At 46.6% G+C, this 24,775-nt stretch overlaps 1 protein-coding gene across 1 annotated transcript in view; it reads left to right on the forward strand.

The window, feature by feature from the left end:
- The window catches only part of mycbpap (mycbp associated protein), an 86,250-nt gene that overhangs the window by 25,038 nt on the left and 36,437 nt on the right, over window positions 1–24,775 (forward strand). The window contains exons 6-11 of the mRNA XM_078225984.1: window positions 3,564–3,679; window positions 4,144–4,294; window positions 6,764–6,876; window positions 14,705–14,814; window positions 15,800–15,908; window positions 18,952–19,144. Coding sequence (XP_078082110.1) covers window positions 3,564–3,679; window positions 4,144–4,294; window positions 6,764–6,876; window positions 14,705–14,814; window positions 15,800–15,908; window positions 18,952–19,144 — 792 coding nt within the window. The remainder of the gene's footprint in view (window positions 1–3,563; window positions 3,680–4,143; window positions 4,295–6,763; window positions 6,877–14,704; window positions 14,815–15,799; window positions 15,909–18,951; window positions 19,145–24,775) is intronic.

Consider the following 24,775-nt stretch of genomic DNA (forward strand, 5'->3'; position numbering starts at 1 on the left):
GTTGCTTTCCGTGGGTTGATCTTCAAGAAAGCTGCTCTGACATCTGCAATGGTGACTGTGGTGGACCTCAGTTGTGCCTTTGTCCTATATGGACCACCGTTGTGTGTGCTTGTCATACCTGGACACATCCCCTTCCAGTTTGGTTCCTCCCCTCGGCACCCAGTATAAAGGTGGCTGTCTCCTCCCCCTTGTTCAGTCCAGGTTGGTTATATGTTGGGATCTGCTCCTGATTCTGTTGTGAATAAAAGCCTACACTTATATTGGCATATCGGTAGTCTTTCACCTTATTGATAGCGCATCAGTGACCTCAGATACAGGTTCGTCTGAGGCTTCCAAGGTGGAGGGCACGCTCTCGCTGACCTTTTGCTCAAAACGGGCGTAAAATGCATTGAACTCATCCAGGAGAGGTGCGTTGGTGCCAGTGATTTTACATGCCTTCATCTTGTAGCCTGTTATGTCTTGCAGACCTTGCCATAGTCAGCAGGGGTTCATGTGGCTAGCCTGGGTCTCTACCTTGGTCCGGTATTGTCTTTTGGCATCTTTGCTGGATCTCCTTAGGTCACATCTGGCTTTCTTGTATAGGTCAGGGTCGCCTGACTTGAATGCCTCGGACCTGAACTTCAGCAAGCAGTGAATATCCCTGTTCATCCATGGTTTCCAGTTGACAAACATGCGGATTTGCTTCTTTGGCACACAGACTTCTACACACTTACTAATGAAGTCAGTTAATGCAGTAGTGTATTCATTCAGTCTAGTCACAGAGTTTTTAAGTACTGACTAGTCAACTGACTCGAAGCAGTCCCATAGGAGATCATCCGATTCCTCAGGCCAACATTACATGACTTTCTTTGATGGATTCTCCCGCTTCAGTTTTTGCCTGCAAGCCAGGAGCAGGAGCACAGCCTTGTGGTCTGATTTACCAAAGTGTGGGCGGGCGATAGGGCGGTAAGAATGTTTGATATTCGTGTAAGAAGTTTAACAACACCAGGTTAAAGTCCAACAGGTTTATTTGGTAGCAAAAGCCACACAAGCTTTCAATTTACATGAATAATGGTTGGAATGCGAATACTTAGAGCTAATCAAGTCTTTAAGATACAAACAATGTGAGTGGAGAGAGCATCAAGACAGGCTAAAGAGATGTGCAGAGTCGCTGAGCAGAAACTCATAGCCAAGTTCTGCACACATGAAGACGGCCTCAACCGGGATATTGAGTTCATGTCACACTATTTGTAATCCCCACAGCTTGCCTGGACCTGCAGAGTCTCACTGGCTGTCCTGTCTGGAGACAATATACATCTCTTTATCTGTCTTGATGCTCTCTCCACTCACATTGTTTGTATCTTAAAGACTTGATTAGTTGTAAGTATTCACATTCCAACCATTATTCATGTAAATTGAGTTTGTGTCTTTATATGCCCTGTTTGTGAACAGAATTCCCACTCACCTGAAGAAGGGGCTCGGGGCTCCGAAAGCTTGTGTGGCTTTTGCTACCAAATAAACCTGTTGGACTTTAACCTGGTGTTGTTAAACTTCTTACTGTGTTTACCCCAGTTCAACACCGGCACCTCCACATCATGATATTTGTGTAACAGAGGTCTAGGATGTTCGGGCAACTGGTAGAACAGGAGACGTATTGGTGGTATCTTGGTAGGACGCTCGGGAGCTTGGACTGATTGAAGTCCCCAGCCACGATGAACAAGGCCTCGGGATGTTTCGCATCAAGGCTATTTGTAATGGTGTATATTTCATCCAGCGTGGTCTCCTCAGATGTGACTCCTCAGATACTTGAGCAGTCCATGTGCAGATACAGCACGATCCGGACAATATTCAGGCTTGGGCTGGCAAAGGCATGTCAACAGAATGTCCCTTCTGGTGCTCACAATAGGCAAAATACTAACCATACCCAACCAGCCCAGGCTTACACACTGTCCAACATTAGGGGGTGATTCTCCCAAAAAAATTCTAAGTGTCAAATCTGTGTAAAAACCAGAGTAAATCACACTGGCTTTTTCAGCAGGAGTTTCAAAATGAATGCCCCACACTAGTGCACAAACGTGAATCAGTCCAAAAAGCTATACCCACTGGAGAGGCCCGCAGCATAGCGCTGAGCGGACCACTGCGCATGCGCCAATCTGTCAGTGCCGAGATCGGCAAATGCGCAGTGGCCCCTGTCTCTGGCCACCCGATTACTGGCCAACTCAATTGTTGACGAGCCCCGCAATCCCCGCATTGCTAGCTATGCGAACCCTCCCCCCCCACCCCCCCGGCCTGATCGCTGACCCCGCGCAACCATGCCCAGGCCAGCCTCAACCCCCCCCCACCTCCGCACAGCCCCGATATCCCAATTTTTTCCCCCCCACTGGTAACCCCAATCGCTGGCCTCCCTCCCTCTGTCACTCAGCCCAAAGTGCAGAGTGGCAGCGGGCCCCCCCACCCCCACAGATCGTCCCGCCAGAGGCCCTGCCCCCATTAGGTCCCACCCCCCCCGGCACTGCTTGATGCTTGATGGGCAGTGCAAAGGTGCCCCCTGGGCATTAGCACTTTGCCCCTTGGGCAGTGCCAGGGGGCCCAGGCTGGCAGTGCCAAGGTTGCAATGCCCAGGGGGCACCTCCACTTGGCACCCGACCCTCTGGGGGCCACGATTGCTCCTCTTTACTCCAGCGGGGTCAGGCCGCCAGCTCTCCGTAAATGGGGAGCTATACTAAACCCCACTGGAGTGAAATACTCATTGCGGCGGCGGGGGAGGGGGCAGGGAAGAGGCTAGCGGGCCTGGAGATTTCAGACCCAGGCCCGTTAATGGAATTTAAATGATATTAAAATGAGGGTCTGCATTCATTATGCAGCTCCACACCGATTTCCAGCGCGGAGCTGACGGCACTGGAAATCCGGCTGCCGGAGACGCACAGAGGCCGTGGCGCCTTACGGGATGCCCATGAAATGACCTCCGCTAGAGTCTCCCAGCCCGCTGCGCTACAAAAGCAGAGCAGTTGGCTGAGAGAATTGCCCCCTAGATTTAATTCTGTAATTGGGCAACATAAATGTGCTAAGAATTACACTTATAACCAATTTAAGATTATCTGTTGGGCTCACTGTGTGACTTACACATGCTAAAAGCTATATACATGAATACATAGGGCTCTGTCCTTTGCAGACAGAAAGAGCATGCACACATTTGCACCTTTTTCAACTAAACAAAATGGGCAAAAGCTATTTTGTGGTTCATTCCCCAAGGCAATGCCTTGACCAATCAGAGTCAAATTACCTGGTTTGAATTTATCAAAGCTTGGCAGTTAACTGTCAGTATCTACTAACTGGTGCATTTGCCATGACAATGCCTCTATCACTCAAGAGTCTACTTGCCAACTTTCTCATGCAGTGTAAATTGTTGTTCCCTTTATAATTTGATATTCTTGAAGTTGTCCTGACAAGTGCGGGATGAAAAGCTTCAATGTGTGTAATTTTTCAGCAATGATAGTACCAAATGACTGTTTATGTTATTACTCTTCCTCCTCACAAAAGTAAACTTTCTGAATAATTTTAGAACTTGATCATTCTCTGTTTAGATGTCCTAAACAAGCCAGTTGAAGACCTCATGATGAATCAATGTGAGGATTTTGGACAGACGAGACAGCAGGCTAACCTCATCGATCAAACCATGGCAGCTCTGGGTCCTGGGAAGGTCAGCAATAGTTTTCCTTTCTTATTCATAGAATCCAAGGGTGCATTGGAGCACCAAGTATTCCATGCCTAGTTATAGGTGTTCACTCCTTCATGTTCATAGCTTTGTGTGGGGTGGGGGAACACTCACTCTCGTTCTTGGCTCTGGGGATTCAGTCTCTCTTGTTCTTGGCTTTGGGGGCTCACTCCCTCCCACAACAGGCTCTGGGAGTTCACTTCCTCCCATGAAAAACTCTGGGAGTTCACACCCTCCATGAGTGGCTCTGAGCGTTCACTCCCTCCCATGACGGGCTCTAGGAGTTTGTTCTGTCCCGTGGGAGTCTCTGGAGGTTCACTCTCTCTCCCATGAGGCTCTGGGAGTTCACTCCATCCCATGAGAGGCTCGAGTTCCATGGTATTTATGGTTATTATGTGCATTGACTCAAATGAATTGAAAGATTCCTTGTTCCCTTTTGATTATTTTAGGGTTTACATGTTGGGAGTGAGTTTTGGGCCATACCGCCAATGATTGGAGATGAGTTAAGTGGCGTGGCATCAACACTAACACAGGCAGAACGTGGATTTCGACCACCCAATGTTCACAGTGGGAGACCTGGGACAATCAGAAAGGAGACAGGTACTTCCACAACTTTCTTGAACAAAGGTGTGTTCACTGTGATTGGGAACCTTATATTACAGGTTTCAGAAACTTAACTGATGAGGAAAAGGTTCAATAGGTTTGATTTGATTTCTTTAGAAAAGTAGAGACTTGAAGTTACTACATTAAAGTTTGCAACACAATGAAGGGCAGTAACAGACTGATACAAGTGGTTGTGCCTTATTCCCAGTTTCATGCAGACATTCCCAGAATTTTTTTGTGTTGGTATGTCAGGAAACACTAACTCAATCCATTCTTGACCATCCCAAATTTTGCCTGGTCTTCCGTGATTGTCAAAGTCATGCAGCAGCATCAGAAAAGTAAGGTGTATGTTTATTCCTGAGCCTCATTTACTATTGGAAAAGGGGGGAGCTTTTATATTCAGGTTTGTTTTAATGAGATCAGATTGTCTTGTGACCACAGCTGTACAACACAAAGGAAAGTAATAACATCTCTTGCTGCATTTCTCCCTTGTTATTTTTGATTAAGTGCTTCTTTTGAGGTGATGCTTGATATTTCTCTGTACTAGGATACAGAAGGAGATTGAAGATGTCCTGTGCAGTGGGCGCAGCCCCTCCCCCTGATTTCTCAAACAGGAAAGGAAATGTGCACAAGGCACACAATGTATTTGACATAACAGCAGCTGCATTTATCTCAGCCATATTTAATAGTCATTGTCAATGTTGTCAATATTTGAATTTTGTTTCATTGAATTGTCTTCCAGTTTCCACCTTTATCTCACTTTCATTTGGTCCACCTCTGACTCTTCCATTCCTTGACTTAGCCTATCCCAAGAAATGGAGGCAATCAACTCACAGCACGGTGGGACAGTGGTTAGCACTGCTGCCTCACAGCGTCAAGGACCCGGGTTTAATTTCAGCCTCGGGTCACTGTCTGTGTGGTGTTAGCACTTTCTCCCCGTTTCTGCGTGGATTTCCTCCAGGTGCTCCAGTTTCCTCCCACAGTCCAAAGATGTGCAAGTTAGATTGGGCCATGCTAAAATTGACCCTAGTGTCAGGGGGAATTAGCAGAATAAATGTGTGGGGTTACAGGAATAGGGCCGGGTGGGATTGTGGCTGGTAAAGGCTTGATGGGCTGAATGGCCTCCTTCTGTATTGTAGGGATTCTATGAATAAATATTTACAACAAACCCACAGACCCCACAGCCACCTTGACTACACTCCCTCACACCCTGCCTCCTATAAGAATTCCATTCTCCCAGTTTTGCTGTCTCGTTCACATCTATAATGACGATTCCATGTTCCACATCAGTGCTTCTGGTTTGTCTTCCTTTTTCTTCAACTGAGGATTCCCCTCCACCGAGTCTGATCCATTTCACAGACTTCTGTTCTTTACTCTTTCCCTCCCTCCCTCCCAGAATCATGATCGGGTTTCCCTTGTCTTCACCTTCCACCCACCTGCCTCCATCTTCAATGGAACCTGCCCCAACATTTCTGCCGGCTCCAGCATTTTGCCACCACGTCCCCCCTCGCCCTCCCCTTTCAACATTCCAAAGGAAATGTTCCTCCATGGCACCCTGGTCCATTCCTCAGTCAGACCCAATAATCCTTCCATTTCCTACTGCACCTTTCCATGCAGGCACAAACGATGCAGCATCTGCCCTTTCACCTTCTCTTTTCTCGGCGTCCATAGCCCCAAACACACCTTCCAAATGAAACATTGATTTACTTCACCGGCTTTCAATTTAGTATACTGTATTTGCTGCTCGCGGTGTGGTCTCTTTTACATTGCGGAGATCAAATGTAGACTGAGTGACCACTCTGTGAATTGGCTACATTCAGTCCACAAGCACAACTCTTCCTGTCATGTGTTATTTGAATTCTTCACCTTCCTTCCTGCTTTGACCTTTCTGTCCTTGACCTGCTACAGTAGTCATATTTTAAATACAATGCAAGCATGTGGAACAGCGCCTCACCTTTCAATTTTCTATAGTCTTCTGGAAACCACATTGAGTTCAACAAATTTAAATCATAACCTGTCCCAACACTTGGCTTCATTTTGTTGTTTTTTTTTGTTTGGCTGGTTTATTTTCTCTTATTTCTTTATTTATTCCTTTAGTTTGTATTCGGAGAGCTGCATTCCCACCTCATCTGAACATATCTTTTGTTTCTTTACTTTTGTCCCATTACCACTCCCCTAGGCTTTTGTATCATGCAACCTTTTTGTTATTTAATCTCTCCTGCCCTCCACACTATCACAAATCTTTCCATTTGTTCTTCCTTCCACCCTGGCCTTGCTCAGAACTTATTTATTACATTTTTTATCTTTCCTCAATTCTCATGAAGGATCATCAACCTAAAACATTAACTCTCTTTCACTCTTCACAGATGCTGCCTGACCTACTGAGTGTTTCCAGCATTTTCCTTTTCTATTTCAGAGTTCCAGTATTTTGTTTGTGTTTGAATTCTGTGTCTTCATTTACTTTAGGTACTGACTTCCCTTGTGACCAGAAAAGACACAGGAAATCAGAAGATTTGTATCTGAAAGAGAGATTGGAAGAGATGAAGACTGTCCTAAGACACTTGGACTTCAGACAACCAGTATGTTTGTTAGAATATGTTCAAGAGTGTCACCGTGCTGATTCAGCGTATCAGTGAAAAAGCCTTGAACCAAAATGCAGCATAGAATGATATGTCTCCTAGTTCATCACCAGTGATTTCTTGCAGCAATGGCCATTCAATTAGCAAATCTATTCTCACCAGAACTGTATCACAGTGTTACACCGTGACAAACCTATCCCCACCAGTACTATAACCCAGTGTTATACACTGACAGACTTGTCCCCACTAGTACTATAACCCAGTGTTACACCGTGACAAACCTATCCGGAAAAGTGTGAGGTGATTCACTTTGGAAGGAGTAACAGGAATACAGAGTACTGGGCTAATGGTAAGATACTTCGTACTGTGGATGAGCACAGAGATCTCGGTGTCCATGTGCATAGATCCCTGAAAGTTGGCACCCAGGTTGATAGGGTTGTTAAGAAGGTGTACGGAGTGTTAGCTTTTATTGGTAGAGGGATTGAGTTTCGGAGCCATGAGGTCATGTTGCAGCTGTACAAAACTGTGGTGTGGCCGCACTTGGAGTATTGCGTACAGCCCTGGTTGCCGCATTATAGGAAGGATGTGGAAGCATTGGAAAGTGTGCAGAGGAGATTTACCAGGATGTTGCCTGGTATGGTGGGAAGGTCTTATGAGGAAAGGCTGAGGGACTTGAGGCTGTTTTCATTGGAGAGAAGGTTAAGAGGTGACTTAATAGAGGCATACAAGATGATCATGAGATGTAAAGGGGTTAACATCCCATGAATCTCCTATGATCTTGGCTTTTTTTAAAAAAATGTGTGCTTGCAAACTTTTGAACTTTGCAAACACAGCTGGGTGCTGCAGGATAAGGTGAAGTAAATTCTTAGCTTGAAACTGTGATTAACTTGCTGTCTGGAACAATTTGTGCTGGTAACATATTCCCTATTCTGAACTGTCACTCTGGCCTTGCAAATTACGACTCCTAATGCTGTCCTTGTCTGAAGGAGATAACATTCGCTTTATGGGCAAAGCAACGTCCCAAGATATATGGGAATGGTTGCTATCTCACACTCGAGCAATGGTGGACGTGCAGTTTCGATGGCAACCGGTGGTGGGTTTTCGACATATTTTTACTCACATACTGTCTTTGTATTTACTTTTGCTGTTGCTAAGCATGTGATCTGGGTGAAGTTATACTGTGTACGTGACTAATTGCTGTAAAAAGAGTATAAAGGGAGGAACTTCCTCCCCTGTTCGGAGAGTATTGCTCGGCGAAGTTCAGCACACTGTGCTGATTTAGTAAAGCAATCCTCCAAAAGCTTGTACTTGCTTGAAATAAAGGACTGGGTTTTCTTATACAGATCAGTGTCTTGCTCTTGCATCAAGTACGTAAGGGTCTCTGAAAAACGAACCCTGACAATCAGAGGATTAGCTAGGGTGGACAGTGAGAGCCTTTTTCCTCGGATGGTGATGGCTAGCACGAGGGGACATAGCTTTAAATTGAGGGGTGATAGATATAGGACAGATGTCAGAGGTAGGTTCTTCACTCAGAGAGTAGTAAGGGCGTGGAATGCCCTGCCTGCCACAGTAGTGGACTCGCCAACATTAAGGGCATTTAAATGGTCATTGGATAAACATATGGATGATATTGGAATAGTGTAGGTTAGATGGGTTTTAGATTGGTTTCACAGGTCGGCGCAACATCGAGGGCCGAAGGGCCTGTACTGCGCTGTAATGTTCTATGTTCTATGTTCTATGTATCCCCACCAGCACTATAACCCAGTGTTATACACTGACAGACTTGTCCCCACTACTACTATAACCCAGTGTTATACACTGACAGACCTGTTCCCACCAGTACTGTATTGTATTATTATACAGTGACTGACCTGTCCCCACCAGTACTGTACCCATGTTATACAGTTTTTCAAGTTTATTTATTAGTGTCACAAGTGGGCTTACGTTAACACTGCAATGAAGTTACTGTGAAAATCCCCTAATCACCACACTCCGGCACCTGTTCGAGTACACTGAGGGAGAATTTAGCATGGCCAATGCACCTAACTAGCACATATTTCGGACTGTGGGATGAAACCCATGTAGACACGGGGAGAACGTGCAAACTCCGCACAGACAGTGACCGAAGCTGGGAATTGAACCCAGTCCCTGGCACTGTGAGGCAGCAGTGCTACCCACTGTGCTACTGTGCCATCCCAGTAACACCTATCCCTGTCAATACTGTACTCCAGTATTTTAGTTTTTGTTCCATTGTTCACATCCCCCGATCGCAGGCTGCTGATTTTTGTCACTCCCCCTATGCTAATTTTTAGAATGCTGGCATAATTGGAAAATAGATTTAAGATGCTTGAGCAAACTAAGCACAGGGAGAGGCAATGGCTTAGCAGTACTAACGCTAGATGATTAATCCAGAAACTCAGCTAATGTTCTGGGGACCCGGGTTCGAATCTTGCCATGGCAGATGTTGGAATTTGAATTCAGTAAAAAAAAATCTGGAATTAAGAAGCTACTGATGACCATGAAACCATTGTCCATTGTCAGAAAAACCATCTGGTTCACTAATGACCTTTAGGGGAAGGAAATCTGCCGTCCTTCCCTGGTCTGGCCTGCATGTGACTCCAGAGCCACAGCAATGCGGTTGACTCTCAACTGCCCTCGGGCAACTAGGACTGGGCAATAAATGCTGGCCAAACAGCGGCGCTCATATCCCATGTTTGAATAAAAAATAAATAAATGTTCCTTTTTCGAAACTAAGTGCAGTAGTGTGTAGTTCTAGCGATGCCTTTTCCACTGACCAGAATGGTGGGATCCCACGCCTGATTCTGCATTTGGAAGCTCATTCATATGCATTTCCCTCTGAATCTCCCGGTGGATCCACAGTTGATTTGTCCATTGCTGTCAGCTGGTATATTCAAAGGTCCAGCACATTCATTTCACTCTCTGCAGCCCACCTGACTTCACCTGACCGTGCTGGATGCCTGCAACCCAGAGGGAAAAGCATAGCAGCCTCAAGAAGAAGCCAGCACTAACTTTTACTGCTTATTTGAGGAGTCCAGGCCCACCGGCATGTGCTGTACCCAAGGGATGGCTCAAGAAAGCACAGAACCGTCATCTCTCCAGGTGATCATTGCCCAGGAGGTCAGCACGGCTGTCACCTGCCCGTGAAATGTCATCCAGTACAGGAAGCGGATGGATGATCTCACCAACTCTGGTAGGGTTAGTCCTCTCTCAGCGCCCTCCACTATCAAATCCTCAGTCTGGCATCATGTACTTAAATGGCTACTTTCTTCATGGATCTCACGTTCAGTCGCTGGGGGCACATAACAAGACGTTAACAAGACCACCATTCCATCCGTCTTGTTGCTCACACTCCATTCACTGTCCCTTCTGGCTAGGGCGCATTGCACGCAGAGAACATGCATTTCACCCAACCTTTGCTCCATCCCCTCTAATTCATGTCTTTCTTTTGTCTCTATTCAGGCCAAACTTGCACATAACAAGTGAGTGTGAACCCCGACCGGGGGAGGAACAGCAGAGGTGCTTGCCCTCAGCGAGTTCAAGGCGGCCACTGCAGAACTCACTGACAAGGGCAGGGATCACTCCCATGGCACTGCAGAATTCGGCCTCTTGCAAGAAATTAGTAGGGGTCTCAGCTCCCTCCCTTCACTGAATCTTGCGATTCATACTGAGTGCAGTGTACTCAGTATTAACTTCAGCTCATCCACTAAAACTGTCCTTTTGTATTTGTCAGGTACAGCAGCCTGTGGCTTGATAGGCAGCCAAGCTGGTCTCCAAACCCCAGGAGCATGTCTGAGAATGAGGGAGTTGAGGAAGAACGGTTACAGTGCTCACTCGCACCCTCCACCAGCACCGAGACACACACCTCTGGTGGGGTGTAGTTCAAGCATAGACCCATGGTGACTTTCTGGGGAACATCTCACAGTCATAACCTTACAATTCTCGGAAGCAGGGACAGCCCAAGTCTATGGCATTCAGAGAACTGCTGGAGACCAGCCATCCGACCAGTCTCAGTCAGATGGTGAGGCTCTAGAAGCAGTTTCCAGCTCGCTGGTGGAGATGCAAAGGGAGGCAGTGGAACAGCAGGCACTCAGCAGACCCAAGAGCATAATGAACGAGTCCATCAACGTTCTGTCCAATGTGTCTCCAACATGCGAGCACATTGAGACCATCATGGGAAAGTTGCACCATGGAGACTTTGGTCCAGCAGTTCCTGCCAGATTTGGACTAGCCATTGCACACCATGGCCACACATTTGTGTGCACCATCAGCATATAGGCCATATGGGGATGAGGCATGTTGCCTTCCATCCTGATGCCCCATCTTCCACAGGAGTCATGCCTGGGCATCTTGGCACCCACAGGGAGGATGAGCATCCGCGAGACACCCTTGGGTCTCCACTCAGGACACTTCAAGATTGTGCAACTGCACAGACACACACAATCTGTCTGTGCCTGCACCAACTCTAGCAAGGGAAGCTGCCTAGGATATTTCTGCCTCTGAGCAGGAGACCCATATGAGGGCAAGCCCCTCCACGGCTTGGGCCACCATAGCATGTTTGCGAAGATCATTACAGACATCAGAACATAGCAGTCAGCAGGCTGCTTCCACCTCTGCTGCAGGTGTCGGGACTTGCACCAAGGCATAGTGGTAGCGTTAGAAAAGTTTTAAAAAACTGATGTCACCTCAGGGTCATGGGTGCTCTATCACTGTGAATAAATTTCACTTTCTGAAAACCATTCCACTGATATGTGAATGTAATGGTCAGATGAAAGTATTTTGGTTGGATCTTCGCAATCCTCTTATTCTGAGGTTCTGCCTTCCTCACATTCAAAATGTCCCCTTTTAAGATGAACATTCATGTGATACCAGCCTCAGTGCAACTTGTTAGCGGACCCTTGTGTGTTGTCAGGGGAGAATCTTGTAATTCATTATTAGGAGTATATGATGGGTGAGTTCTCAACCCTTAGTCCTCAATGGATAGCAATGGCTGAGGAGGGCTCATCAGCTACAAGACTGTATGCGCATCTGTATTTCCTAACTGATAATGTCCCAAACCAAGATACGCAGTTTAGGATGAGCCCTCTGCTGGCCTACATTTCCTTCGCCACAGTATTTGCATCCTTGCAAGGCATAGGACACGTCCAGCTTCAACTCGCACCACTATTCTTTCTTACTGGACAGAGTGAGCGCATTAGCAGGATACCAATTACCACAGCTAAGATCTTTGTCCTAATGAGTCGTGAGCTCTTAAGGCCCAAGCGTGAACGCAGGAGCTATTGTCTCAGCAATAGTTTGGCTATTTCCTCAATAATCACAAAATGACTTGGAGGGCGAGAAGAGATATCTCCTGATGATCGGACTTAGTTTCACTCCTCTTGGGACCTTCCAGCTAATAGAGTATCACCAGCAAGCCTCCTATGTCACTCCATGTCCATGTTATCAGCATGCATATGTTGTCCCTCAACATCCCCCTGGCTTTCCAGCACCACCTCATTTTCATCTTCCGAGGTGGGCTCCTCACCCTCTGGCAGGGCCTCACCTCTCTGCATGGTCAGATTATGAAGGGCACAGCAAACTACAAGCATGTGGCAAATCCTCTCCAGTGTATATTACAGAGAGCCATCTGAGCTGTCTAAGCATCTGAATTGCATCTTCAGAAGTTATTTGGTCTCCCCTATGAGGGAGTGAGTTGTGATGTAAGCAGCATTGCACGTTTCCTCATCTGGACTCTGAGGGTGACACACTGGAGTGTTTAAGTGGTAGCTCTTATCCCACAGCAACCATCCTTTTGGCCCCTTGAAGATCCCAGGCACCTGGGAGTGACGGAGGATGTAGGAGTCCTGGCAACTTCCAGGGGACCAAACACACACATGCAGGATTTGCTTTCAGTGGCTACACAGCAACTGCACGTTAATGGAATGGAAGCCCTTCCGGTTGATGAACGTCAAGAGCTGCTGCCAGGGAGCTTGTATTGCCACATGGGTGCAGTCTATTGCACCCTGGGAATCCTGAGATAGCTGCGAATCCCGTGAATCTCAGCCTGGTTATCCTTGTCCAAAGCAAAGTTTAAATCATGATGGGCCCTTCTGCAAAGGGCATTGGTAACCTCTTGAATACAGTGATGTTTTGCTGACTAAGAAATGCCACGCAGATCTCCAGTTGATCCCTGGAAGGAGTCAGAGGCAAATACATTGAGTGCTGCCATCACCTTCAGGGCCGCTGCAAAGGGGAGCTTCCAAGTCCACGTGTCATCTGAGAAAATGCTGTAAACTCTCAGCAGGTCTGGCAGCATCTATAAGGAGAGAAAAGAGCTGACTTTTTGAGTCCAGATGATCCTTTGTCAAAGCTGAGCCAGTTTTGACAAAGGGTCATCTGAACTCGAAATGTCAGCTTTTTTCTCTCCTTACAGACGCTGCCAGACCTGCTGAGATGTTCCAGCATTTTCTCTTTTGGTTTCAGATTCCAGCATCTGCAGTAATTTGTTTTTATCAATGGGTCATCAGAGCATGTGGCATATTGGCGGACAAGATCTTTGGACAATCACAGCCTTACCTTGCTCTGCCTCTCATGTCGGTAGGGACAATTGACCCTTGGTGTGGCAAGTTGTCTGCACTGTCTGGGTCTCTGTTCCATCAAGTGAGTAGGTGTCCTTGGAAGGAACCCCATCTAGCTTCGCAGAGCTCCCACATATCCAGACAGAACTGATCTTCATTTTGACTTTGGAAAACTGTGTGTTGGGATAGTGGTCTTACGCCTGTAGTACAAGAAGGAGTTCAACATTCCTCTCACTGTCTGTGTACCTCCCATTTACCTGGAGCCTCCTGATTTGCAGGTAGAGATGGCACCTGTTATTCTCCAGTCTCCCCCACTAATATTGGATCCTGATGCTGTGGTGATTGATGCCCATGCCGCATGTGGAGTTGTATACACCCCATCTGGAGGCCACATGCATCCTAACCTACAGGGTACTCTTTTCTACCACCATCACCCTTGCCAGATTCGCATACACTTCCACTATGTGTTCCCTATTTACAGGCTGCAGATACCCTCCTGTGACCATCACCAGACCCTCTGTAGCACAGTACAGAGCCTGCCATGCCCAGGGAAATTGACTGTATGACAGTGCTGCATACCAAGCTGTGCATTTTTCGTTTAGAGCACACAGTCCTTGCCCCTCCCTTCATATGGGGTTCAGCATGCTGCCAGTGATTGCTCCTGCTGGATGCCCGCTGCTCTTCTACACTGTCTTCTGACTCTGACTTCAAACTATGAGGTCCACACAGTCTCTGGACTGCCTATCATCTGTGACTCCTTTCCATTTCATAGCAGGAATGTCTGAATTCTGACTGCTGTCTGCCAGCTCCTGAACATAAATGTAGCCTTAGGAGATTTCCCATTTCCAAAGAGGACTATGGACAACAGCAACTGCAGTCCTGATCAGTTGAGAATTTGTGCAAACCATCCCTAATGTGCTACACGAACTGGCCTTCACCCCATAATCTGCATCTGTGTGCATCCCCTTCCAGTAATACATGTGCTATTGTTTAGACTCCTTGTTTGTCTGCATTTCATGGAGCCTTGTCGACCCCTGCATTGGGGTTTGCACAGCCCTCCTTCCACATAGCCACCCGCCTTGTCTTTGTCAGGCCACATAAGGTTAGGGTCAAGAAGTTATAGGAAGCAGGGTTTATTCTTACTTACATCAGTAACATCCAATAGCAGGTTGTCAGCATAAAGCAGTCAGTTCTCAGCAACTAATTGCTAGGACATTGGTGCCTCGGATTCACGAGGTATTTTGTACACACAGGACATTGATCATCTGGAAGTGATTGGAACTGGGCGCCCCTTCAGTTCGAAGTCAGTGGAACGTTTCCCTCTGGTGGAGACGCACACTCCAACACAGGATAAAGAGAACATGTAAGCATCATTGTGCATCAGGGAACTTTCACAGTTCGTTGGATTGCTGCATTCGGCAGAATGGTTTGCAATCTGTATATATCCTTTGAATAAACAACTGAGTTTCTGTTATCAATTCCTACTTGGTAATCGTAGGCATTGCTCAGATTGAAAATGATCATATTTTTAATCTCTATATCTCTCTAACTGTTCTCACACCATCTTTCTGACATGTTCCTACTTCCTGGACTTGAATCTCAGCAACTTTGTGTTTAAATAATTTGTCTATCTTTTGTGAATGATCGTATTCTAATGTAAGCCAGCCATGTGCAATTTTTCTATTTCTTTTTGCAGTCTCCTCCATCTCTTTTAATTCTTGCTTCCTTTCTTACATCCATCTAACCAATAATTCGATCTCGGTTATAAAGATTCTTCATTTGACTGGCTTACTTTGTTATTTTCTTTCTAAGTCCCTTTTCTCCAGATAATGATCAGATTGACCGGCAGGAAGAATGATTGATTAACGAGTGAGGGTGTGGTTGATGGAGATGTGGAGAAATTTCTTCCCTCCCAGTATATTTAATCTCTTTCCCAAAGTGCAATGGAAGGCTGTGTCATTGAATCGATCAAGACTGATAAAGATTCTTGTCCTACAAGGGAGATGAGGTTTAAAGGGGACAGGCAAGACAGCCGCAATCAGATTAGCCATGATCACACTGAATGACAACAAATGCTCTAATGACTGAGTGACCTATTCCTGCTCCTCTTTCTTATGTTTGTATGTTGATTAGTGTGTGATTGGGCTGAGGGATCGACGAGGCGACGGAGGCGAGAGATCAATGGAACAACGGGGGCGAGGGATCGATGGGGCGACGGAGGGGAGAGATCAAGGGGCGACGGAAGGGAGGGATCAGTGGGAGATTGAAGTTGATGACCAGTCACTGATGACATGATGTGTTAATCTCTGTGTTACAGTAATTGGTCACTTTTCCTTGACCTTTTTCAGTGATCTGCTGAACGATTATCCTGATGTGATTGAAGAACCCATCATTGGTCCATCCATTATGTTTGCTGGACAGCCGGCCCGTTGGTTGAATGACACCTGTTCTCATAAGGTACAACAGCTCCATTCTGTGCAACGGGACATTCTAGACATGGATTCTTGCTGATCTCATAGCTTAGGCATTGTTTCTTTTATCTCTTACACATGTTTCAAATCCAGCCTAGACTAATAGGATTAATATGCAGAATTTGAAATGAAATTATCGATTTAATATAGGACCAATAGTGGATGCTGTGCATTAGGCTGTGATACTCTATTCAGGCTCATGTTACACTATCCTATGATTTATCACCCTGGCAGTTTTTGATGGAAAGTATCTCTGTGTCTAAACCTTGCCATAACTGCCTTGGGAATGTTTTGAGGAAATTTTACTTTGTATTCCACACATACTGTACCACTGCTTAGAGCTTTTGATGAAACTATTTGGGGGGACATTAATCCTATGACCTGTGTCTCTGTTCTGGGTATGGTTGACAGGAAACTGAAGATGGAGCTTTACATTGTACCCAATGCTGTGCTTTACCTGCCCTGGGGGTGTTTGATTGGGACAGTGTAGAGTGAGCTTCACCATATCTCACCCTGTGCTGTACTTGCCCTGGTATGTTTGATGGTTACAGTGTAGAGGGAGCTTTACTTTGTATTTAACCCTGTGCTGTATCTGCCCTGTGAATGTTTGATTTGGATTTTTTAAAATTTTTATTCCCTTCTCAGAATTACAAAGAAAGAACAAAGAACAGTACAGCACAGGAACAGGCCTTTGGCCCACCAAGTCTGTGTCGACACAGATGCCTCTCTAATCCAATATTTTCCTGCCTCTACGTGGTCCATATCCCTCTATTCCCTGCCTATTCATGTATCTATCCAGATGCCTCTTGAGCTTTGTTATAGAATCTGCTTCCACCACCTCCTCCGGCAGTGCGCTCCAGGCATTCACCATCCTCTGTGTGAAAAACCTGCCCCTTACATCTCTTAAACTTTGCCCCTCTCACTTTCAACCTATGGCCCTGAGTAATTGACCCTTCGACCCTGGGAAAAAGACCCTGACTATCGACTCTATCCAAGCCTGTCAGAATCTTGTAAACCTCTACTAGGTCCGTCCCCCCCTCATCCTCCGAAGCTCCAATGAAAACAATCCAAGTTTGTTCAACCTTTCTTCATAGCCCATATCCTCCAAATCAGGCAACATCCTGGTAAATCTCTTCTGCACCCTTTCCAATGCATCAACATTCTTCCGGAAGTGTGGCGACCAGAATTGTACAATACTCCAAATGCGGCCTAACTGGTCTTATACAGCTGCAACATGATTTTCCAATTCCTATACTCAACACCCCGACTGAAGGCCAGCATGCCATATGCCTTCTTGACCACCTTATCCATCTGAGTTGCCACCTTCAGGGAACTGTGGATCCTATATCCCTCTGTATGCTAATATTTCGAAGGGTTCTACCATTTACTGTATACTTTCCTTCTGCAGTAGACCTTCCAAATCGCATCACCTCACATTTGTCCGGTTCACAAAGCCAACCTGACTTCAGGCTAGGAAGATTTATGTTGTGTCTGCCCTGGGAGTGTTTGATGGGACAGTGTAAACTGAACTTTATTCTGCATCTAACTGCATTATACCTGTCCTGGGAGTGTTTTATGGGGACAGTAGAGTGAGCTTCACTGTACTTACCCCCATGATGTAACTGTCCTGAAAATATTTGATGGGAAGAGTGTAGAGGGGGTTTTACTCTATTTCTAACCCCGTGCTGTACCTGCCCTGGGAGCGTTTGATGGGAACAGTGTAGAGGGAGGTTTGTTCTGTATTGAAGCCTGTGCTGTACCTGTCCTGGGAGTGTTTGTTGAGGACATCTAATGGCTGAAATGAAAGATGTTTCATTCCCTAACATTGATATCCCTTAACTTGAGCTTAAAGTCGTAAAGAAATGCAGTTTGATCATTGTAACCTGTACCTAAATTGTGAAATCTTCCTCATGTCTTCAGCATACTAGAACAATGGACATTCCCTTGAAAGCACTGGATATTCCCATGAGCCAGTGGAGTGTTGTGTATCAGCAAAGCTCTTGGAATGTCCTGAAATGAAATATGTAACCCCGACTTCCTTATGGACTTTCACAGTAAACGTAGTTACTCTAAGTTCCATTTCAGTAGTTTGTCAGGTAAATGCACTGCCTGCTGTAGCATTGAGGTGGGTTTCTGTTTCATTACTTGGAGCTGATGTGTCCTTCATTGCTGTCCAGTGATGGCTGGGTACATTGTCATTGAATCATGCAGAACAGAAGGATGTCATTCAGCCCATTGTTCCTGTGCTGGCTCTCTGAAAGAGCTATCCAATCAGTACCGCTCCCTTGACCTTTCCCCATAGCCTTATATATATTTTTTTCAAGTATTTATTCGATTCTCTTTTGAAAGTTTATTCTTTTTATTCATATATGGAATGCGAGCGTCACTGGCGAGACCAGCATTTCTTTCCCATTCCAAATTGTCCTTGAGAAGGTAGTGGTGAAACACATTCTTGAAATGTCACTGTCCATGTGCTATAGATACACCCAGAGTGATGTTATTGGAAGGTATTCCACAAGATAGTTCTGGATGGCAATTAGCGACATGGACCTTCTCTAATGCTTTCTCTCTCTCGCTCAGGAGCTAGAGATCATTTGGAGAGTTGCTACTGCCTCAGATGAGATCAGCTAGCTTGGCACATACCAGGGAATGATTCTCAGATGTTAGGAGAGTGGTAAATCGTTAAAATTTCCTGCTCCTAATTGACATCTGTGGAAAGTATACAATGTGAATTTTGGCTCATCAACCATAATGTCCTCCCATCACTGTAGCATAACCTGTTGACACTCTCAGCTCACATGTCTACAATGACTAATTTGGTACGGTGCCTGTACTAGAGGGCACTTCTGGCATTTCTGGAAGGCTTCCTTGCAGCAGGCAGCACTTTTAGGAACATGAAAGGGTGAAAGAAAAGGAGAGTTCAATGAAAGAAGCACGATCTAGTGCTCAGTGATATCTTATTTGTATCTCACAGATTTTGCATGCTGATATCACTCATTCCTATTCTGTCATTTCCCACTGTTCTCCAGAACGAGGTTGCTATGATTGTTCGGCTCACATTCGAAGCAATGGCAGGTGACAGGGCCATCTCCTGTTTAGAGGTAATAAATGATGGAACCACGGTCATCTCCTACAAATGGAAACGTCTCCCTGAGCCCCAACACTGTATAATAAAACCATGTGACCGTTGGATGCAAAGATTCTACTTCAACACCAACTCAGGTATACACCACTGATGGGAGTAGTTTATAGGCCCCCTAACAGGGACTACACAGTAGGACAGAGTATACATTAACAAATCATGGGACTTGCAGGAAAGATATTGTAATAATCGTAGATGACTTTAATCTTCACATCAATTGAACAAATCACATGTTTTTGGGCCAATATGGGGGGATGGGAGGCACTTGCACCATAGATCTGATGGATGTTGGGGAAGGTAGGGCAGGCACTCCATAACATGTGGCTGAGTCTCCAAGGCTCAACAGACAGCACCTTTATGCTTGGCGGGAGGGGGGGAAAGAATCAGAGACACATTAGCTGTAAGGTGCAATTAAAAGTTTATTGTGTTCTTAATGTTATTGATTAATAAACCCTGACTACTGGTGACCTTCACCCGTGCCCTCTTAATAAATTACAACTTTCTTACTTTGTGCGGTCTACTGCATCTTCTAGGTGCTACCCCTGGATGCACATCGGAGGTGGAGGTATCCAGCTGTGATGCACACCCCGTTGCTGTGATGCCCTTGACGGATGTCCCCTGGATGGCCGGGATCTGGAGGGCTTGCGGATGGTGCTGTTTCAGTGCCACCCTGTTCATCTCACTGGCCTTGAGATGCCTCGGTGTGAGGAAGGGGGAAATCAGAAGGTCTCGGTTCATACAGGATCTCCTGGGTGGAAGGCCCCAGCATGGACTCAAGCCCTTCCTCCTCCCTTGGGGTGCCCAGAGGCCCCAGGGACACTCCATGCGATGCCAGGGTAGTTGAACTGAGCTCCAGAAGCTCCAGTGTCACCTGGCTCTGCCAGTCCTAGAAGCCTAGATGCGTCTGCCCCATGATCTGTGATCCTGAGCCCTGGCCCTCTGAGACTGGGCCAAACTCTGGAGCCCCTCCGCTACAGCATTCCTTGAGCAAGCCAGGCTGTGGAGTCCCTCAGCAGTAGCTCTCTGAGCCTGGGCTAAGTTATAGAGGCTCACAGCCACAGCCTGCTATGTCTCCAGAATGCCAGCGAGAGTCCCAGCCATGCCAGCAGTGTCTCCCACATGCTCCCGATACCCATGGCCATGGACTGCTGTGCCTCCTGGATGCCGGCAACACACACGCCCATGGCCTGTTGTGTCTTCAGGATGGCCTGGATCCTGTCACCCATGAGGACAGACCTCTGAGCCAGACTTTCCACTGCGGTCACCACCCTTGCAGTGTTGGCCTGGGTCTCATGCTGTGTCAGCACCACCTCTTCCAACAGCACTCTTTTGAACTCCCTAAACAGCCTTGCAATCACAGCACGGTTGCTGACAGCCCTTCCACAACTCCCTGGGTTTGCTCATGCATCTCCACCAGTTTTGGGAGGAACATACCACGAGGCCTGGCATCTGGCTTGGGGACAGCTGAATCCTGGCCTCCAGCAGACCTCCGTGTGCTCGAGCCCTCGGATGTGCCTGCGTCCAGCCAATGTGTATCAGTGTCTGTGATGTTCTCTTCAGTTCGTGACTCAGAAGCCTTAACACTAAAGGTACCCACCGTGGTGATAGTCTCTGTGTTGGTGGGTTGTGCGATACATGCTGGTGCCGCTTCAGTGGTGCTGCCCTCGGAGAATTCCTCAGTTCCTCCCTCTGAGATATTATTCAGGGGATCGTGGGCAGTTTGCTCCAGAGCAGCAGGGGTGGCGCCAACACCCGAAGGGCCGGGTTCTTCTGGGTCCAGAACTGCAATAAAGAACACAGATTAGGGGAAGGGAGGTAAAACATTCTATGCAGCATCGCACTTACTTCGAGGAGGACCTAGGTTGAGGGTAATCTTCTGCTCACTTGCATGCTGGACGCCGACCTGGCTGTCCATGACATTCGGGATGCCCCACCACCCCGTGCCAGCTCCATGGCACGCTCTTCGATGCTGTTCAGCTGCTGCAGGTCAGGCACACCACCACCAGTCTGTGTCGTCTCACGTAAGTTGTGAATGTTCTTTTCCTGTGAGATCATAAGGTGGATAGCAAGCATTAATATATTGCAGTGCATGGTATGCAATGGGTGCCTGTTGTCTCGGGCGTTGCGCTGGCAATTTCGGGGAAAGCAGTCACCACTGAAGGGTACTCGGTGAGTGGAAGGGGTTAGATTCTGTTCCTGGGGAAAGGGTAACTTGTTGCATGCCCTTCAGACGTCTAAGCATGGTTTGAGATCCGTGCCAAGCATGTGCGGGGTTCCAAGTGAGATGCTCACTTACCCTTGCTGCTCGAAGAAGGTCGTACATTTTCTTCCGACACTGCTGGCCAGAGCATGGTGTCAGGCTCCTGGCATTCACCGCTTCTGCCACTTCCTCCCACAATGCCGTGGCAGATGCACCCCTTGGGTGAGGGCCCTGGCCGGGGAAGATCCGCTCATGCCTTTTCTCCACGGCATCTAGCAGGGGCTCCTGGTTGGCCTCTGTGAATCTGAGTGCTGGTTTGCGCGCAGACACCTTTGTGGCGTAACTGGCTAAGTGTCCATTCCTGCAGCTTATATCCAGCTCTGGCTTATTAGGGGAGTCATGATGTGGAGATGCCGGCGTTGGACTGGGGTAAACACAGTAAGAGTTTTAACAACAGGTTTATTTGGTAGCAAAAGCCACACAAGCTTTCGGAGCCTTAAGCCCCTTCTTCAGGTGAGTGGGAATTCTGTTCACAAACAGGGCATATAAAGACACAAACTCAATTTACATGAATAATGGTTGGAATGCGAATACTTCCAGCTAATCATGTCTTTAAGATACAAACAATGTGAGTGGAGAGAGCATCAAGACAGGCTAAAGAGATGTGTATTGTCTCCAGACAGGACAGCCAGTGAGACTCTGCAGGTCCAGGCAAGCTGTGGGGATTACAAATAGTGTGACATGAACCCAATATCCCGGTTGAGGCCATCCTCATGTGTGCGGAACTTGGCTATCAGTTTCTGATCAGCGACTCTGCGCCGTCGTGTGTCGTGAAGGCCGCCTTGGAGAACGCTTACCCGAATATCAGAGGCCGAATGCCCGTGACCTGTCTGGAGACAATACACATCTCTTTAGCCTGTCTTGATGCTCTCTCCACTCACATTGTTTGTATCTTAAAGACTTGATTAGCTGGAAGTATTCGCATTCCAACCATTATTCATGTAAATTGAGTTTGCGTCTTTATATTCCCACTCACCTGAAGAAGGGGCTTAAGGCTCCGAAAGCTTGTGTGGGTTTTGCTACCAAATAAACCTGTTGGACTTTAACCTGGTGTTGTTAAACTTCTTACTGAGTTCTCTGCAGGGCAGCAGGGAGGTCAGTATGTTCAAGAGATGGAGAGTGGGGTACCCGCATTATCTGGATGCATGGGGTGAGTGAGACAGAGATGTCTGGGGGTCATCGATGAAGACGAGCATCTCGCCAAGGCCATCCCCACACCCCCACTTCTTGCCTTCAAACAACCGCACAACCTCAAACAGACCATTGTCCGCAGCAAACTATCCAGCCTTCAGGATAACAGTGACCACGACACCACACAACCCTGCCACAGCAACCTCTGCAAGATGTGCTGGATAATCGACACGGATGCCTTCATCTCACATGAGAACATCATCTACCAGGTACACGGTACATACTCTTACAACTCGGCCAACATTGTCTACCTGATACACTGCAGGAAAGGATGTCCCGAGGCATGGTACACTGGGGAGACCATGCAGATGCTACGACAACGGATGAAGGAACACCGCTCGACAATCACCAGGCAGGAGTGTTCTCTTCCCGTTGGAGAACACTTCAGCAGTCATGGGCATTCAGCCTCTGATCTTCGGGTAAGCGTTCTCCAAGGCGGCCTTCACGACACACGACAACGCAGAGTCGCTGAGCAGTAACTGATAGCCAAGTTCCGCACACATGAGGACGGCCTCAACAGGGATCTTGGGTTCATGTCACACTATCTGTAACCCCCACAACTTACCTGGGCTTGCAAAATCTCACTAACTGTCCTGGCAGGTGACAATACACATCTCTTTGACCTGTGCTTAACCCTCTCTCCACTCACATTGTACCTTTAAGACTTGATTACCTGTAAAGATTCGCATTCCAACCATTATTTTGTAAATGGAGTTTGTGTCTTTATATGCCCTGTTTGTGAACAGAACTCCAACTCACCTGATGAAGGAGCAGCGCTCCGAAAGCTTGTGGCTTGTACTACCAAATAAACCTGTTGGACTTTAACCTGGTGTTGTGAGACTTCTTACTGTGCCCACCCCAGTCCATAGCCGACATCTCCACATCATGGGGGAGGAGGGCCAGTGATGTCTGTGGGGGGGTTATGGCTGGCTGTAGAGATTTGCATTCTAATCAGTATTCTGTAATTTGATTTCTGTGTCTGTGCCCTGTTTGAGAACAGAGACCACTCCATCTGACGAAGGAGCATTGCTCCGAAAGCTTATGGTATTTGCTACCAAATAAACCTGTTGGACTTTAACCTGGTGTTGTGAGACTTCTTACTGGGGTTATGGAGGCCAGCGATGTCTGTGGGGGTTGGATGGCAGTGATCTGGATGCTGGAATGTCCCAGAGATGTGCCCATGCGCGAGTTCCCGCTCATCCCACTGATTTCAGGCTCTTTGGCATGAGTAGGCTCCTCCCCCTGAGCTTTTAATTATATTCACGATTGTGACCTCTGCATTGCACAGAGTGGGGAGATTCGGGTCTGAAGTTGCACTGAAAAAACAGTCATGATCTAGACTAGTTTTCTCACCAATTCAGTACTGTTGGGAGAACTGCCCCCTTTGATTCGAATGTTGGTTCTATAATTATAAATGCATGCAACTATCCTAATGTCCAAATTATATCCTTTAATTTCATTTTACAGCACACTTGCAATATATTTCTAATATTATTTACTTTATTCTTTGACAGTGGTGCAATGTTAACGTCACTGGACTAGTAATCCAGAGGCCTAGGCTAATGCTCCGGCAACACGGCAGATGGTGGAATTTAAATTAAATTATTAAATCTGCTATTGAAAGCTAGTTTCAGTGGTGGTAGCCATAAAGTTTTCATCAATTGTGGGAAAACCCCATCTGGTTCATTAATGTCCTTTAGGGAAGGAAATCTGCCATCCTTAGCTGGTCTGGCCTCCATGTGACTACAGGCCCACAGCAATGTGGCTGACTCTTAACTGCCGTCTGAAATGTCTGAGCTGAGCAGTTGTTTAAAGGCACTCAGTTCACTGACAATTAGGGATAGGCAACAAATACTGCCCAGACAGCAACGCCCACATCCCAAAGAATAATGAAAGACTTCCTTTTAATTTTTGATTTGGTAATCCTAAATGGTAAACCTTCCAAATTTAGTATAAGTGGGTTCCACTGTATTTATAGTTCCCCAAATATTTAATTCATAAAGAGCAGATACTCCACAATTAGTTCTTTGAAATTAAGCTTAAAGTTTAAAATTTGAACAAAAATCAATTTCAATCATGTATCCTAAGAATTAAGTGTTTTCAATTTCCTGTTTCATTAAAACATTTGATGCAATAATTACGTCAGCACTCCAGTGAAACTGGATTGCATTGTGTAAAACGCAGTGCGATAATTTAACTAATTAGTAGTTGGGCTGAGGTTGCTAATTAAAGGAACCTTAAACAGGCTAATGTTTTCAGT

This window comes from Mustelus asterias, chromosome 12 (genome assembly GCF_964213995.1).
Source record: "Mustelus asterias chromosome 12, sMusAst1.hap1.1, whole genome shotgun sequence".
Lineage (NCBI taxonomy): Eukaryota > Metazoa > Chordata > Chondrichthyes > Carcharhiniformes > Triakidae > Mustelus > Mustelus asterias.